The following is a 15,289-nucleotide window of genomic DNA, read 5'->3' as shown; positions in this document are numbered from 1 at the left end:
CGGAGCGACGAAGGGGAAAAAGAGGTAGCGGAGGAAACGGCGCAGGAGCTGGCGAGAGGTGTGTAGGGGTGGAAGAGTGATGTCAGCATGAAGTGAGGGAGTAGGTGAATGAGGAAGGTCAGTAGTGGGAAAGAGGTCGGAAGGTGGAGGAGGTTGAGCAGAGAGGAGGGTAGGAGTGGGGTCGTCATGAGGAACAGGTAAGACAGGGAAATCGAGGTCAGTTTCTGGTGGTGAGGTAGCAAGAGGGAAAATATGTTAATGGAAGATGACATCACGAGAGGTGAAAATGCGCTTGCTATCGAGGTCATAGACACGATAGCCCTTTTGGCCAAGGGAATAACCCAGGAAAAGGCAGCGACGAGCACGAGCATCAAATTTGTGGGAGGGAGTAAGGTTGGTAGCATAGCATAAACACCTAAAAACCCGGAGATGAGAGTATGCAGGTAGGGTCCCATGCAAGAGTTCATAGGGAGATTTATGGGAAAGTAATGGTGTGGGAAGGCGATTGATAAGGTAACAGGCAGTTTGTATACTCTCCCCCCAGAACTTTAAGGGTAGATTAGCTTGAAATCGTAAGGCACGGGCAACATTCAAAAGATGGCAGTGTTTGCGTTCAACGACCCCGTTTTGTTGAAAGGTGTGGGCACATGTGTGTTGAAAGAGGGTGCCATGAGTGTCTAAAAACTATCGCATAGATATAAATTCGCCCCCAATGTCTGCACGGAGGGTTTTAATGTCGCGATTAAACTGGGTTTTGACCCAAGAAAAAAACGAGTGCAACAAGGTTTGTGTGTCTGATTTAAATCGCATGAGGTGAACCCATGTGAAACGAGTGAAGTCATCTACAATGGTGAGGAAGTAACGTGCCCCAGAGGGTGTATGGACTTGGTGTGGCCCTTAAATATCACAGTGGATCAAATCAAAAGGTGCAACTGATTTTATTGAATTGGAAACAAAAGATGAACGAGTTTGCTTTGCTAAAGGACAAACATCACAAACATGTGTAGAATCAAAAATGATTTCTGGGATGGTCTGGGATAAAGAGTGAAGAAGAGCTGAGGATGGGTGCCCAAGACGTCGGTGCCAAAGTGCCGAGGTACGGTTGACATGGTGAGCGAGATGAGGGTTTTGTGTTGGAGTGAGGTACTAAAGTCCATTAAGCTGCTTGCCCAGGCCAATCATCCTCTTCGTAGCCATGTCCTGCACAACACAAAAACCCGGGTAAAATATCACAATACACTTCAATGCCCAGGTCAACTTACTCACAAATAACAAATTCACACGAAATTGTGGCACATGCAAAACTCCATCAAGGGTTATCTTGGGTGACAGTTTAATAGACCCAATGAGTTCAATCGCAGCCTGGCCACCATTTGGTAAACCAACAAAATCATGGTGGGTTTTAGTGTGATTATGGCTGGGTGATAAGTGAGAAATATGATCTGTGGCCCCGCTATCCACGATCCAATACAAAGTTGAATGCGGATCATGTTGTGTAAAGTTGCAGTTGGGTGTATAGATACCTGTTGCATGTGCAAGTGGCAGATCGGTACCATTCTTATTGCGAAGAAGAGCCATGAGTTGATTGTACTCCTCGGTGGTGAACGTTGGTTGATTGCTGGAAATTGTCGCTTTGGTTGTGTCAATATGAGCAGCTGGCAACGGTAGTGCTTCAACATTGTTGGAGGTTGGAGGTGCACGCCTATTTCTGGGCTGCACATTCTTCTCGTGCCATTTGTGCCCTTCAGGGAATCCAATAAGGAAAAAACAACGTTCGACTAGATGTTCTCCGTCACAGTAGCTGCATTTGAATGTCTTTCGTGAATTAGGGTTGTTGGCACTATAGCCTCATTTTGGTGCTGTCGAACGACTGGTTTGCATTGCATGGGCAGTAGGTTCACGACGATTTACCACATCCAATTGGCGTTCGTGTTGAAGAACCAATCCATGGACTCATCGTGTATCTGGGAGTGGGCTCATCATCAAGATAGAGCCTCGTATGGTTGAGTAACTCTCGTTCAGTCCCATTAAGAACTGCATGACTTTCTCTTTCTCTTCCATGTCTGCATGTGCCTTGGATCCCTCGCATTCACAAGTAATGAGCCCATAATATGATGTTAATTTATCCCAAAGAGCTTTCAATTTTGTGTAATAATCTGAAACAGATAGCTGTCCTTGTCGGTGTTCGGCAATTTCTTGTCGAATCTGATAGATCCTGGAATCGTTTCCTTGCGAGAATCGATCCTCAAGATCTCTCCATGCTGCTGACGCAGTTTTGCAGTAAAGTATACTGTGAGCAATGTTGCCCTGCACGGATTGCCAAATCCAGGACAAGACCATGTCATTGCATCTCTGCCAAATTGGATATTTAACATCAGTGGTTGCAGGAATCTTGATTGATCCGTCAATGAACCCTAGTTTGTTTTTGGCGCTGAGAACGATTCGCATAGAGCGGCTCCATTGTCCATAGTTGTGTCCATCAAGAAGTTGTGAGACTAAAACAAGACTTGGTGAGTCTGAATGATGCAAAATGAGAGGATCAGATACATGAGGTATCATCTCAGTTGATTTTCTGTCGCCCATGGTGGCTGTGTTTGATGAAGAGGAACTGGTTGTGTTTGTGGCGGAAGCAGAATGAGCCTTCTAGAGTCACCAAGATCGGTGCTCTGATGCCATATCAAATTGTTTGTATGAATATATTTTTGTATATTATAGCGGCTGTACATAGGTAAGGATTTATACAAGAATGCGATGCTATTCTAGGTAAAGGAAAGCTAATTACAATCAATCACTATAATTACTCCAAGGAATATTGTGTCCTACAATCACTCCAAACCATATTTGTTAGTTGACTATTTTATTTCCTTTAACAACCTCAAGCGGGAACAGCAGGAAAGGGCTGTTCTGGCCTCTGCGGATCCCCATGCCTACGTAGAGAAACGGAAACCGATCGCCGATCCTCAGGTACTGTTTCATATCTGAGTTTCTGCTGTTTCAAGTGAAAAAAATTATGATTGAGTTTTTCAATTGCTTGCCAAATACTTCAAATTACAACTTGAAATCCGTTTCAGGAGACTGGATTGATATACGGCAACAAGAATAAAGCTCGAAAACCGGATGCGTAGTTTGTAAGTTATCGTTTACTGAGTTACACTATAATAGTGTTGTTCGAAGTGTTATCAGTTGGAATGCTGTGGAATGTTACCCCTGAAATACCTTTTGTATATGTTGCAATAAAGTTCAGTTTTGAATACTTGTTAGTTCACAGTTACACAAATTTAAACTGACCAAAAAAGTTAAACCTTGAGGGTCGTTTCATGTGCCTAAATATGAATATACGTCGCAATTTTGACTTCAGCATCTGGATATGAAAATTGTACTCTTCTTGCAGCACACCAAGCAGCAAGAATCTGACTACCAAACTTACACTCTCAAAATGCCATCAACCCTTGGGGAGCTGTGCGAAGGGCCAGATCCACATTCTGCCACAAACAGGTCGGAAACTTAAACTCAGCCTCTGAAGTTTCTCCTAGCTCAACCTTGGATGTTCTTCTTGTTCACTCCCTAAATCCGCCATGGGCCTCGCGGGCAAGCCGGGGATTTACTTCACATATGAGATTGGAGGGTGCGGGCGTGCCACTACTAGATGCCGCTAGTAGACGGGATTTGAATGATTGAGGTTGCGCCTGAGATTGACTTCAAACCAAGAGATTGTGCCATTGAGTGGGAGTAGCTCAAATCAAGGTTCTTTCTTTGCCTTAAAAATAAGGAGTTTACTTATATGGAGAAATGTAACAACAACTAAATAACAAGGTTGTTGGAAGTGTGAATAACAAAGGGACATAAATGACTGGTATTGTAGATTGCTTGTAATTTATATGACTGGAAATGAGTACATAAAAGTTACAAATGAGATCGATACCGCAAGTGAGCAGCAGAGCTAATAAACTAGATAAAAGAAGGTTTTTGGCAAATCTGGTTTGAGCAGAGTTTGTGCTTGTATTTGTTTGGTTGTTTGAGTGTCCATAATCCTTCTCCATCTGCTTCTTTATATAGAGGTCTGGAAGAGCCCCTTTGCTGAGATCTTTGTACTTGCCCGAAAGAAGCTTGGGCAGCTTGCATTTCATTGCTTGGGCAGCTTGCATTGCATTTGCCAACTTGCATGTAGAAACAATATTAAAAGGGAAACTTGCACCTCCACCACATGATTTCATCACATGTTTTCCCACTTGTAATAAACTAACATTTAAAAGAAGCAAGTTGGCTCTTTCACATGTTCCTTGTCCGAAAGCTCTCATGGTGCATTCTCATCCACTTGCATGAAAAAGCATGCATTTGTCTTGATTAAACAATTCTTTTGGCGAACCTCCACCACCAAAACAAATGGGAGAAACAATATTATAGTGCCAACCTATCCCACTTGATAGCTAAATATCTTCCAAGTTAGTCTTCTTGCTCATTAATCCTCCAAATGCCATATTTTACCCAAATTGTCCAAATAAGTAAAAATGGGTATATTTTAGGTGCAAACACTTCTACTTCAACAAAGCTGCCAATATACAAATCCAAAATTACAAAATTAGTTTAAACGGAAAACCATTACAACAAGAATCCCTGTCCATTCTACTTAATTTTGCGTTGGATGACATCGATGATCGATAACGCTATATACATAATTAATTTGAAAATCTCTCCATTCTAGTTACCAAGTATAGATTGAAGAGAAACCTTAGGGCTTGTTTGATATCCTACTTGAGTTCAACTTTTATTAACTCAAAAACACTTTTTGAGTTTTAGGCTTTGAATTCTTGTTTGGTAAGACTCTTTTTAAAAATTGGATTCAAAACTAACTTAAAAACATAGACTATTTCTTAAAAACACTAAAAGTGAGTTTTTAGAGTTTTCATGCTCTCTCCTCAACATCTTCTTCTGCTCCTTCCTAACCCTCTCTTTTTCTCTCCCAACCCTCTTTTTCTCCTATCCCCATGTCACACCTTGTCTTCTCTCTCTCTTCAGCTTTGTCTTGTCTCTCTTTCTTCTCACTCCTCACCTTCTCATTGTAATTTTTTGCTCTCTCCCTATCCTCCTCATCCTCTCCCTGTCTTTATCTCTCCTCACCGACTATTTCCTCTCTTTTCTCCTTCCCAATTCTTTCTCTCCTCGAATTTTTGTTCAAGGAAGTTTGAATTCAAACTAAAAAAATTAGTTTTAAAAATTCAACTAAACATATTTTTGAAAATTTGAAGCTTAACAGAAAAATGTTTTCAAGTGATGTTATTTGAAAATTATTTTTAGGAACAATCAAAGTTTTTGAGTAGGATACCAAACAGGCTCTTACTTATTAGGATAATTGTAATTAGGATAAATGCTCCTCAGTTCTTCAACCAGATCTCTTGCCTTGATGTGAGCGGTGCATATATATCTTCCTTCAGCCTCGGGCTTCTCATACGCCATAAGGACTGCTTCAGCTACATCCAGCACGTCAACTATCATTCACAGCTTGTTTTCCAGTGACTCATACCCTTTGGCGAGGAGACAATACTAAACCAGTTAAAATGGATCCCGAAGATCATGAATGGATGATAAATCTGGATCCTGCGTTGTAGAGATCAAAAGGGAGCCAAATGCATAAACACCACAATAGACGATTACCACAGGATGAGTTTACAACACCACTTACCTATATATCTAAACATATTTATATTTTATACATAATTAGGGTAGCACCCGTAATGGTTAATGGTAGTAAGAAACATTTCAAAAATCAAACTACAGAAAAACAAATCCGTGACCTATCAAGTTTAAGTGGTTTTTTAACTCTGAAATGGAATTCTTTTTTTGGTCGTGGTAAAATGGGGTTCCATAGGGGCTTATTTTTGTGAAGAGCCCTAGATTTTAAAGCAACAGATTTAAATAAGCGTCATGTCGTTATATAAAAACGAAGTACCCTTCAAAAGCTTGATGGGGATCAAGGTACTTGCATTTACAATGTACTGCAGAATTGGCCCGAAAACAAGTGTAGGACAAACGGTTAACAAGTCAAGCCCATTTATTCTTGCGTACTCCAGGGCCTCAATTCGCCTTCAGTTTTCGAAAGACAATACCAATTCTGGAAGATTAAAGAAATAATTATAGTCGAAACACACATGAAATGATACAATCCCACTCAAATAACTTTACCAATGCAGTGTTGCAGCTAGATGATATGACCACGCTAAATGTATTTGCGCCATTCCAAATCTCCACCAAAATGAAAATACTAAATAAAACTAATTCAAAAACGAGATGATATTCAATATATATATATTTTTTTATCATTGCATAGGACTATTGAAAAACATGATTTGACCATTACAGAGTGAATTTCAATTTCAGTTTCGAAAATATTCTGAAATATCTGCCGGATATGATTTTGAAGGTCAATCTCAAAAGGAGTTGAATAGACACACTTAGACCACGAAAACATGGTCTATGCCTAATGAAGTAATTTGCATACTTATTTTTAGTTGTGCTCTTTGAAACTTGACTTTAATTTTACTTTGCCCTAATAACTCAAAAGTTATTATTTTACTTCTTGAAACTCAAAATCATTTCATTTTGATTTGTGAACTATCTTTTCTCCCGAAAACCCAAAAGTCGCCCTTTGGTACATATGTGGGGACCCACCTCCCAATATGACTTTTTCACAAGTACCACTGAATTTGATTATAAATATTTATCATACGTTAACATTCAACAATCAGAAAATATAAAGTTTAAAAGAAGAAATTAAGAATTAGAATTTTTTAGGTTTCTGTGCTTGAGATGCAAAGATGGAAAAAAATGATTAGTTTGGTGGATACAAATCAAACCCACATAATGAATTAACATAATCAAGGGAATGTGGAACAAGTGAGTAAAATGACGACTTCTAAGTTTATGAGGGCAAAATGAGATCAATATCGAGTTTCAAGGGCAAAGTGGAACAAATTTTGAGTTTTAAGGAGTAAAATAAAGACTTTGAGTTATAGGAGGTGAAAAAAATTGAAGTTCCACCATAAAATCAATCAGCAATATGGTGAGTAGCCTAATCTCTTATAAGCTCTTGCAAGGTTTCTCCTTTCACCATTGTGGAACTCTTTTACCTTCACATTCTTACACGCCCCCTCACGTGTGACGAACTTTCAAGCTAAATACGTGGACAACACGAATTGGGTGAGGTGGAGCACATGTAGCCGTTGGGCTTTACATGTGGGTCAACCTGCTTTGATACCATGAAAAAAATTGAGGTTCCACCATAAAATCAATCAGCAATATGGTGAGTAGCCTAATCTCTTATAAGCTCTTGCAAGGTTTCTCCTTACACCATTGTGGAACTCTTTTACCTTCACATTCTTACACGCCCCCTCACGTGTGACGAACTTTCAAGCTAAATACGTGGACAACACGAATTGGGTGAGGTGGAGCACATGTAGCCGTTGGGCTTTACATGTGGATCAACCTGCTTTGATACCATGAAAAAAGTTAAGGTTCCACCATAAAACCAATTAGCAATATGAAGAGTAGTCCAACCTCTTATAAGCCTTTGCAAGGTTTCTCCTTTCACCAATATGAAACTCTTTTACCTTCACATTCTCACAAGAGGCAAAGTGAGATTAAAATTAAATTATATAGAGATTTAGCTAGAAATAAGCCTAATTCACACATGAGCCTAAAATCCCCCACCGTGTAAGGCTCGGAGGTGTGAGATCCGGACGGAATTTAAAGCGGCCCAAACATATAGGGTAGGAATCAAGACGAGAGCATAACTTAACTTTCTACCTATATGAAGCATAAGCAGGCAGTAGCAAACACTGCTGCTTATCATACTTACCAAGCAGAACTATTATTTTGTTTGTGATTGTGCACAGCAGTCTGCATACTAAGAGTAGCTAGTCAGCTAGCTAGGGAAAATGCAGTACACATACAATAGTCTGTCAACTTTTCCTAACCCACGATTCCAGCCTTCCGGTAGCTTTCAATAGAATCATTAAGCGTTTCCTCAACTGGCCGGAAAGTCCAACCCAACTTCTGCAATTTTTCGGAACTAAAGTGCTGAACTTCTTCCTCTGCATAGGTAAGGCTGCCAATACAACCGGTAACATATCTTAATAACATGAACATGGATCAGTCGTTAAAGGTACACAACCAAACAGAAGGATGAATTGAAAAAAAAAAACAGACCATAATTAATTATTGAAGGACTGGTCTAATGGATTAACTTACTTCTTGGGGTACTTGTAATCGGGATATGTAGGCCTTAAGTATTTCTCCACCACATCTCGTATGCCAATTGAGTGTGAATTGCATAAGTATCTTTCTCCTGCAGCCTCAGGCTTGTTGTATGCAAGAAGCAGCGCGTCAGCTAAATCACGAACATCCACGAACGTCCAGTAATTGCATCCCAAGGACTCAAGACCACCTACACATTCGTACAGAGTTGCGCGCGTGCGTGCACACACACACACACTAGTACATTAATATTGCACAAACAAGAAACATGTCTTGTACCTTGTAATCTTAATATATGAATATGCACAGAGATACCTATTATAGTTTTAACAATGAGAGAGCTACTGGAATTGAGAGTGGATTGCAAGATTGGCCCCAAAATGATAGAAGGACAAACAGTCACAACCTCAAGTCCATTTCTTTTTCCAAACTCCAGAGCCTCGCGTTCTGCTTCTGTTTTCGAAAGATAGTACCATTTCTTTGTTGTTTTTATATATTCGGGAACGGACCAACAAGTCTCGTCCTTGACTTGATCCTTAGGCCACTCCGGGTTCATAACGACGGCGGCTATAGACGACACAACTACAACTCTCTTCACTTTGGCCTCTTTGCAAGCCTTGAGTACATTCAGCGTTCCCTTTATTGCTGGTTCAAGAAACTCCTGCAACACATTCATTTATTCTACAATTTCAGTTCTTTTACTCAAAACTGAAAGGATCATGCTTGTGTTCCTCTCGTAAGAGAACTTGTTTCCCCCCCCCCCCCAAATTACAATTAACATATTTTTATCGTATGAACATCAAAATTGGAACCGTTCATTTTATTTATCATCATCTAAAAATCATTCAATTTGAATGTCTTTTAGTCATCCATGCATGTTAAACCAATCGATAGTTTTGGTAACAAGTAGCATCTTCATGATAAACGGTTCCTTTGATTGATGCATAGCATTGACTAAAAGACCTTCACATTTAATGATTTTTGGCTTTTTATCCAAAATGGTCCATGAAATTTGCATAATACATAATTTTGGTCCCTCAGATTGAAAATCAATAAAAATGGTCCCTGATTTTCCACCATCCATGATTTTGGTCCTTTTGTTAAAAACTCCATTAAGTGGTTCCGGAGCTCTTGGCCGATAGCTTGAAAGGTGATTGGTTCGCAGAAAAACTGGAAAATTCACCGTAAACTGGGTAAACTTTAAACGTTCATAACTTCTTCAATACTCAACGAAATTGAGTGATTCAAAAATGAAAATCATACTTCTAGATGAGACGAAGAGAATGGTATCTTTCTTGATGGCTAATGCGCCATGTTTTGACCTAAAAATAGCCTGAAAAGTGACTGGTCTGTAGGAAAACTGAAAAATTCACCAGAAACTAGGTAAATGTTAAACATTCATAACTTCCTCAATACGCAACGAAATCAAGTGATTCAAAAACAAAAATCATACTCCCCAATGAGAGGAAGAGAATGGTACCTTTCTTGATGGATAACTTTCCGTCGTTTGGCCGTAAAATGGCTCGAAATTGGCTGTCTTGGTCTCATCGAGTTAGCCACTTTCAAGCCATTTTCCGGTCAAACCACGGAGAGTTAGCCATCTAGAAAGGTACCATTCTCTTTATCTCATTGAGAAGTGTGAGTTTAGCTTTTGAATCACTCGATTTGGTTGAGTATTGAAGAAGTTATGAACGTTTAAAGTTTACCCAGTTTCTTGCTAGTTTTCCAGTTTTCCTGCGGACCAGTCACTTTTCAGGCTATTTTCCTGCTATATCTGGAAACAATTGGGCTTCCAAATAGGTATAATCTTATTCTACACTTTCCTATCTTCATTTTGATATATTATGGGTCGAATTTGGTTAAGAAACGATTAAGTTACGAAGCTTTGAAAATTACCGAAACTTCTGGCCAAGAGCTCTGGAACCACCTAACAGAGTTTTTAACGGAATGACTAAAATCATGAATGGTAGAAAATCTCAGGAACCATTTTTATTGATTTTCAATCTCAGGTGCCAAAATTATGTGTTATGCAAATCTCAATGATCATTTTGGATAAAAAGCCATGATTTTTTATGGATATGATATTTAGATTATATATGAAAGTGAATAAACGATTCCAATTATGATTTTTGTATAGTAAAATATGCTAATTATAAATGTAGAGATAATTATGTTCCTTCATAAGGAGAGCACAAGCATTATTCACTGGAAGCCTTTTTTTTTTTTTTTTTTTTTGGACTTTCAAATTTCAAATTTTTTTTTTTTTCAAAATAAGTTTTCAAATATGGGATTCATTAATCAATCAATGCAGCCGGTCGAATCTAACAATTATAGTTAAATAAATTACGTTGAGCGAGGCACATATTAATTAATTAGAGTAAATGCTAGAGAGACTAAATGTGTAGATTAAATTTACCCAGCATAACTCAATTAATTAAGATAACATAGTCTGGAAGATTCTTGCCTCAGGGTCTGAATCATTAAGAGAATTGGGTACAGGGCTGGCAACATGGAAGACTCCGCTGCAACCTTCAATGGCCAAACGAAGAGAGTCGTAGTCCAACAAATCTGCCTTGAACAGTTTGAGGTTCACTGATGCTTTCTCAAGCTTGTTCAAGTGAGCATACTTGCTATCTCCTGCATGCGCGCACGAATATATTTTTCTCAATTCAGTCCAATCTTCTCACTGAAAATATACAATTAATATTATACTATATATACGATGAGTGTTGGGATTGACTGACCTGGTTGCCTGACAGTTCCATGAACAACATAGTCCCTGGAGAGAAGGAGGTTGACGACCCAAGAGGCAGTAAATCCTCCAGCTCCAGTCACGCATACTTTTTCTTTCTGATCAGCCGCCTCACCCGCCATCTCCTTGCTATATCTTCTTACCAAGTTATATATTCAACCTAACTAATTTCCTTGCTCCTCTCAGTCCCACCTCTCTTATGATTGATCTCTCTATCTATATCTTCTTCGTCATTCTACTTGTCTGTTTATATATGCGGTGGAGGGAGTCTTATGCATATGGTTTGACAAAAGATGAATGCCCACGTGGTGAATGTTTATTGGTGAAATAGTGATGTGGGTGATGCCCACGAAGTCATTTCTTATAACAACTTGCTGAATTTTCCTTAGCAATATTGAATGCTACAACAGTACAACTTGTTGAATTTTCCATGGTAATAATGAAGGTGTGAAATATGTCACTATCTAATTTTACGTATTTACACAAATTCACTTTATTTTCGTAATTAGTAATTAAAAATCTGTAAGGCCCTTTTAGTCACTTTTAGTGTTTTCGAATAGAAGTCAATCTCACAAATGCGTGGATAAAAAACGATTGCGAATTGGAATGTTAATGAAGGAGAAATAAGGAAACAAGGGAAGGGGTAATTTTGTCTTTTGGACCCCTATGTATGGAAGGTCCCAGATTTAGGAAGGGAGCTCTTCTCGTTTTAGAAAAAAGCTATGCAAGTCGACTTGGTTGCCTCGGAATCTCTCTGCAATTTTGATTGTTTTTGGACAAACTTTCATACGCCGATTCCAATGATTTTGTCGACGACGATCTTGGCCACCATATGGGATAGACTCCTCTTGTCCCCATGGTCATTTCCCACCCAAGATCAACCTACTTTGGCTCTCATTCGTGGCGGATTCAGTCTTGAGAATTCCGGGACTTTGATGCCGACGATCTGCCTTCTCCGTTCACCTCAACGTCGATGACTGCCTCCACTGCATTAACCTCAATTTGGGCTGCAAACTCCGAGCTTTAAATTTGACGTTCGAGCTCTATTAAAGACTTGACAAGGTACACCCTTTTCGTCGATCCACAACTTTACTGAGGAATTCAAGGTTTTGTAGTCATATCTAGACTCCGACGAATGTATGAATATTGCTCCATTCTCCACAAGCTTTAATTTGACATAATATGGGTCTGTTGACCCTAAAAACTACCAAGCCTACGTGGCGCGCAGGCCGAGTAATCTATAAGCTAACTACGTCCTTCGATGAATGCGGGGCGTGCCAACTCGTCGGCCGAGCTCGGCCGAGGAGTAAATTTGTTGATGTTGGGTGCGCGGCTAACTCCTGCGTCTTGCGATTGCGACCGAGGAAGGAACGCATCTCGGCCTCTTGGGTTCTCGAACCTGAAGACAAGGTTACTATTCTTACGAAGTTCACGAGTCGTCGTCGTCGGATTCAGTCACAGTGATGTTATTCGTCAGAGTAAACTCACGTCGAATCGACACCAAAGTGTAAGGGCACAAATACTCAAAGCAAATATAAGTTTTAATGGTGAACGTGTTCGGCCGTCCGAATGCCGAACTCTAAATCCCACTTGGGAATATCCAATCATAAAATAACTCGGCGTGCAATGCGCCGAGCTCGATATACTGTAACACCTCACTTCGCCGAGGAGGCTAATGAGATGACCTCAATCAATAAGGATCCGGAAATCCTTCTCGACCGAGACTTGGATAGGTAACCAACCGTCCTCGCCGCAGTGCTGTTGATGCCAACGGAAGATACTGCGAGACCGACTGATTCTACGATGACAGAGTTATCTATGCCGACTTAAGATATCACCGGTTGCTTCCATAGTGCTGTTGATGCCAACGGAAGATGTGTCAGCGAGAAAAGAAAGAAAAAATCTCAAAGTTGTTGAGAAAGCTTGCGCAGGGCAGTTTTGTGTTGAATTGTAGGGGCCTGAATGATGCACAGCCTCCCCTATTTATAGCATTGGATCTCTTTGAATCCGAGTTAAAACCCTACTCGGACTAGGTCTTCTCCTCCTGATCAACACCAACTCGACCAGTCCTATTTTCACTAGGATTGTGAACCTAGTTCTTAACCGAGCCGGATTCGCTTCCGGGTTATTAATCCTACCGAGACTCCTCATTGCACTAGGACTCGACTTCTTGCGTTATGACCTAGCCGACCTAGGTTTGGAGGCCCACGTACTGAACGATCCATGGCATTCTTGTCGCAAGACCTTCCGGGCCGAGAATGATTCTATACTCGGCCCAAACTATTATTTTAGGCCCAAACATTGCCCCCTCGCTTCTGAGGTCTTCGGCCTGAATTCTTTGGCCGAGTTTCGGTCTTGAAGAAGCGAATCTAATACTCAGAACCCCAGTACTCTCTTTCCAAGGCGCATTTATTGAGCACGATTGCACGATCTTGATCCTGCTAACCAACTCGCCACGTGGCATCTTCTAACACGGCCAATCCTAATAATGACATCTAAGGCGTGCGGCTACCTGAACCGTCATGCCATCATGACCTTATGGCTGAACACAGCCACTCTACCTCAATCCGCGAGCCACCTGTCATCGTACAAACGTCGAAACGTCTTCCGCTATTAATCTCACCGTCACACGCAATCGTGCGCCCCCAAAATCTGAGACCCTCGGTCTTCTCAACTGCATTTCCTGAATGTTCATAATGATTAGTGGTTTTCCGGTCGATTTTACCCCTTATTTTGAATTTCGAACGATTGCCCTTCCTTCCACAACTCTATAAATATTGAAATTCCCTCATTTGTACTTTACGTTTTCAAAATTTCTGAAATTTCTTACCATTGTCCTTCAATGCGTCTCTTCCTTCCAAGTCTTCATTCCTTAATCTTTAAACCCAGAAAATTCTTTTCTTGTCATCCCTTCAAACCATTCACCATGGCCTCCTTTATCTCCAAGCTTTCTAAGGAGTGTGACCAATGCCAGAAAATCATCGATCGGACTTCAATCAAGACCATCCGATTTGAGAGTGACATGAGTACCCCTCACCAAATCTTGGGTCCTCTCTTTAAGGCGGCGGTGCCACCAACCATCACCGACCTCCTCTAGAAGCACTGCCTGTCATATTTTCTGCAAGGATTTGAATGGTCGAAGTGGGAGGTGGCGAGGCCTCAGGGCTCCTGGCCCTCGACCACTACAGCCTGGGCAGCCTGGGTTGTACGAATGGAAAGGCTTTTCGGCGAGCAATGGAAAGCCCTAGGCATTTATGATGCCATTCGCCTCTCGTTCATGGATATCATCCTGGACAAGGAGCTCCTCCTAGCGGCCTCATGTTTCTGGTGTTCGGCTACTAACACCATGGTTCTCCCTCTCGACCCCATTAGCCCCACCATCCTCGACCTCACTGCCATCTTGGGGACTTCCCCAACTGGAATCCCAGTCGACGCTGCCCTCCCTGGGTACCCGTCGAACCTCAATTTCAAGGTGCTCTTCGACAAGCGGGCCCTTGAGACACTGAGCGGTGATGGCCAAACACCCTCGAAGGAAGAGGTCCACAAGCTTCACAAGAACTTCTTCAACTACAACACCCTCTATCTCCATTTTACCGGCCGAGGAGATGAGGCTCTGCGAGAAGAGGAGCATGAGGCTTTCCTCTTCTATTGGTACAACAAATTTATTTGTTGTACCAAATCTAATAAGTGTCTGGTCGAGAATATGCCAGTGGCCGAAGTTTTAGCTAGCGGTCACACTTTGGCACTCAGCCCGGCCATTCTCGCACATCTTCTACGCTGCTTGGCCGAAGTCACTCTAGACAAGGTCGATCCGCAGCAGAATGGGCCCCTCTAGGTCTTCCAACTCTGGCTGCAGGTCTATTTTGCCCCTTTTCGGCCAACGATGGCTGATTTCTCGCCCAAGGAAGCGCTCGGCCCCCAACTGGCTCTTCGGCCAATCCCCCCCACCAAGCTGAAGAAGTGTTCAGATACTTTTTCGCTCTCGATGACCTTTCTAATGACGAATTCTTGATCTGTCGTCGTCGAGAATACCCTTCGTCGATCAGACTTCCTACATCAGCATGGGGCGCGGATGAAGAGGCCGACCTTCGTCAATCCTGGGGGTTCTTCGTGCTTGCCCGCGATCTTCCTCTCGGCTGTGAGGGCCGCCGAGCGAGTTGGGAAGTGTATCATCCCAACTTCCTCGCTCGGCAGCTTGGCTACCTCTAAGGTTGCCCGGTCCCCCATCTCTCATCTCGGTCCGTCCTAAGCCGCGGACGTGAAACTGGTTCTTCCGAGAAGGAATGC

The 15,289-nt window shown here is 41.4% G+C and overlaps 2 protein-coding genes and 1 long non-coding RNA gene across 3 annotated transcripts; 1 reads left to right on the top strand and 2 right to left on the bottom strand.

Annotated features, from left to right (window-relative positions):
• Positions 1-1,065: 1,065 nt before the first annotated feature.
• On the bottom strand, positions 1,066-1,949 carry LOC126626736 (uncharacterized). Its single transcript, XM_050296135.1, has 3 exons — positions 1,912-1,949; positions 1,524-1,801; positions 1,066-1,200 (listed from the first exon to the last, which is right to left on the bottom strand). The coding sequence occupies exons 1-3, from the start codon at positions 1,947-1,949 to the stop codon at positions 1,157-1,159; spliced, it is 360 nt and encodes a 119-aa protein (XP_050152092.1). The 3' UTR covers positions 1,066-1,156.
• A 923-nt stretch (positions 1,950-2,872) lies between these two features.
• On the top strand, positions 2,873-3,253 carry LOC126626379 (uncharacterized). Its single transcript, XR_007624670.1, has 2 exons — positions 2,873-2,964; positions 3,072-3,253. It is a non-coding gene; the product is annotated as an uncharacterized LOC126626379 (long non-coding RNA).
• A 4,376-nt stretch (positions 3,254-7,629) lies between these two features.
• On the bottom strand, positions 7,630-11,237 carry LOC126626372 (cinnamoyl-CoA reductase 1-like). Its single transcript, XM_050295692.1, has 5 exons — positions 10,995-11,237; positions 10,715-10,887; positions 8,566-8,911; positions 8,245-8,440; positions 7,630-8,101 (listed from the first exon to the last, which is right to left on the bottom strand). Exons 1-5 carry the CDS (start codon positions 11,122-11,124, stop codon positions 7,966-7,968), a joined length of 981 nt encoding a protein of 326 aa, XP_050151649.1. The 5' UTR covers positions 11,125-11,237; the 3' UTR covers positions 7,630-7,965.
• Between the last annotated feature and the right edge of the window lie 4,052 nt (positions 11,238-15,289).

Source organism: Malus sylvestris, chromosome 6 (genome assembly GCF_916048215.2).
Source record: "Malus sylvestris chromosome 6, drMalSylv7.2, whole genome shotgun sequence".
NCBI lineage: Eukaryota > Viridiplantae > Streptophyta > Magnoliopsida > Rosales > Rosaceae > Malus > Malus sylvestris.
This window is presented reverse-complemented; position numbering and strand designations above follow the sequence as displayed.